This window comes from Sebastes fasciatus, chromosome 17, assembly GCF_043250625.1.
Source record: "Sebastes fasciatus isolate fSebFas1 chromosome 17, fSebFas1.pri, whole genome shotgun sequence".
Lineage (NCBI taxonomy): Eukaryota > Metazoa > Chordata > Actinopteri > Perciformes > Sebastidae > Sebastes > Sebastes fasciatus.
Window position 1 is genome coordinate 2,045,035 of NC_133811.1, and position 2,528 is coordinate 2,047,562.

A 2,528-nucleotide genomic window follows, 5' to 3' on the forward strand; every position below is an offset into this window, starting at 1 on the left:
GGGAGAGATTGTTCTACCAGTTTGCATGAACGGTATCTAAAAACTGAACTGAACTTTTAACTTGTTGGCATATATTGGACATAAGCTCTCTTGTATCATTATAGGTGCCAAATGTGATGAGCCGCTGTCCCCCGACTGGGTTCCATCCGTCTTCTCACACACACACCAGCCACCAAGAAGAAGAACAAAGAGAGAAACATGGAAAGGTATGAGCACCACAGCAGAATGAAGAACAAAAGGGTGGAGGAGAAAAAGAGGCAAGATGCAGTGGATGTCCTCCTGGGGTTGTCATCAGTGCCAGACGTTGAGCCTGCTCCACCTGCTGAGGATGAACAACAGTGTGACAACAGACCATGTAAGGAAAAGACTGAAAGATTACAAAGGGAATGTAATAAACTCAGGAGGAAACCGAAAGGCTGAAGGACACAATTAAAGGGACTGTTTGTAAGAATCAGAAATGTCTTGTTAACAGCAACACCTGTGGCCGTTAAGTCAACGAAAGTCAGCGTCCTGTTGCTCGCGCTCATGCTCGCTCTACATAGACATGAACGAGCATCGCTCAAAACAGTGAGGCGACACACGTCAGCTAAAAGAACAATATCACTCTATATTTCAGCTGCTTGGCAGTAATGTTAGCTGACCAGACGAAGGTCTCTCCATGAATCAGTGCTGATCCTAGTGTTGGCTTTTCCTGCTTCAGCCTCCCGACCGCGGCCGGAGGGAACAGGGGAGACACCGGAGTTTTGGTCAGAGACGATAACGTTTCTCTCTGCGGAGCCCCGTCACTTCACAAGACACGGGAAACCTCTGTTGGTCTGGAGGAGCTGCAGCAGTTATTTCTGCACAAACGTCCACTGTACATTCACTAGATATTCTCAGAGCTAAACTAACTCTTCTGCAGTGTGGAGTGTGCGCGCGTTCACGTGAGAGTGGAGCGAACGAGCGCGGTATGTGAGTGAAGGGAGGCAGAGGAGCAGAGGAGCAGAGTACAGCAGAGACTCCGGTTAACATTTGTGATGTCGTTTTTGCAGACTGGTACAAACCTCTCTCCCTTCCAACAACTGCTGCTAACTCTTATGAGACTGAAAATGAACCTTCCCCTTTCATTGCTTGGTTGTATTTTTAAGATCTCAATTCCAACTGCTAGTAGAACATTTAGAAACACCAGTGAAGTGTTGAACGCGAGGCTCGTTCCAGCACTTCTGTTTTGGCCAAATCGAGAAGAGCTTCAGCTGTCGATGCCTACGATATTTAGACAGGTCTTTCGTAAAAGAGTCTGCATTATTGACTGCTTTGAGATTTTCATTGAAAAGCCTATAGACCTAAGAGCAAGAGCACAGACATACTCAAAATACAAACACCACCATACCAGGAAATATCTAATTGGCATAACACCACAAGGAACAGTTTCTTTTCTATCAAAAGGATGGGGAGGCAGAACATCAGACAAACATTTGACTGAGAGCAGTGGATTTTTAGATCACCTCAACCCTGGAGATGTGATACTAGCTGATAGAGGGTTTGATGTGGCAGATTCAGTTGGTCTGTACAATGCTGAGCTGAAGATCCCAGCTTTTACTAAAGGGAAAAAGCAAATGGGTCCAGTGGAATTGGAGTCAACACGAGGACTTGCATCAGTTAGGATCCGTGTCGAGAGTTATCGGTGAGGCTTGGAATCGGTATACCGTCCTTCAAAGTACAATTGGAATTCAGATGTGTGAAGCTGAGCATCCTAAAGGTCTCACACCTCTAGATCAAATAGTCCATGTGTGCTGTACACTGACAAATTCAGCTCCCTCAGTCGTTCCTTTGGGTTAAACATTAAAAAAGTGTATCACTGCACTGTGGAATTTTTATTTCCATCAATGAAATAATGACAATGAAAATTATGAATTCATACTTTTAATCATAAATAACTGATTTCATGTCAAGTTTGTCAATGAAACAAATGAACTTCCTGTTAGAATATTAAAAAAAAACATTATAACAGTTTTTACTGTATGTTATCATGGACAAGTGTGTTTTTTTTACTGAATGTTGTCATCACACAAGCATATATGCCACAGAGAGACACTCCAGTCTATATAAAATAACTTGTTTGAATCATGCTTTTGTTATTAGTGGTTCAACTGGGTTTTTAATAATAATAATAATAATAATAATACTAATATTAATAATATTATTAATAATATTCATATTAATAATAATAATACATTTTATTTATATAGTGGTTTTCTAAAAACTCAAAGACACTTTACACAGACAAAAATATCATAAAACAAGGACATCATAAAAAAAATATAAAACACACAATATTAATTACACATTAAAAGCAGTTAAAAAAAGGTGTGTATTGATTAGTGATTTGAATGTGGACAGGTTGGTGCAGTCTCTGATGTGTTTGGGGAGTGAGTTCCAGAGGGAGGAGGCGGCTATTGCAAATGCTCTGTCGCCCCAGGTCCGGTGCTTGGATCTGAGTGGTATGGATAGGAGGCCCAGGTCCGGTGCTTGGCTCTGAGCGGTATGGA

At 41.7% G+C, this 2,528-nt stretch overlaps 1 protein-coding gene across 1 annotated transcript; it reads left to right on the forward strand.

Annotated features, from left to right (window-relative positions):
- Positions 1 to 1,016: 1,016 nt before the first annotated feature.
- On the forward strand, positions 1,017 to 1,818 carry LOC141754906 (uncharacterized). The gene is made up of 2 exons (XM_074614340.1): positions 1,017 to 1,604; positions 1,639 to 1,818. Exons 1-2 carry the CDS (start codon positions 1,017 to 1,019, stop codon positions 1,816 to 1,818), a joined length of 768 nt encoding a protein of 255 aa, XP_074470441.1.
- The last annotated feature ends 710 nt before the right edge of the window (positions 1,819 to 2,528 follow it).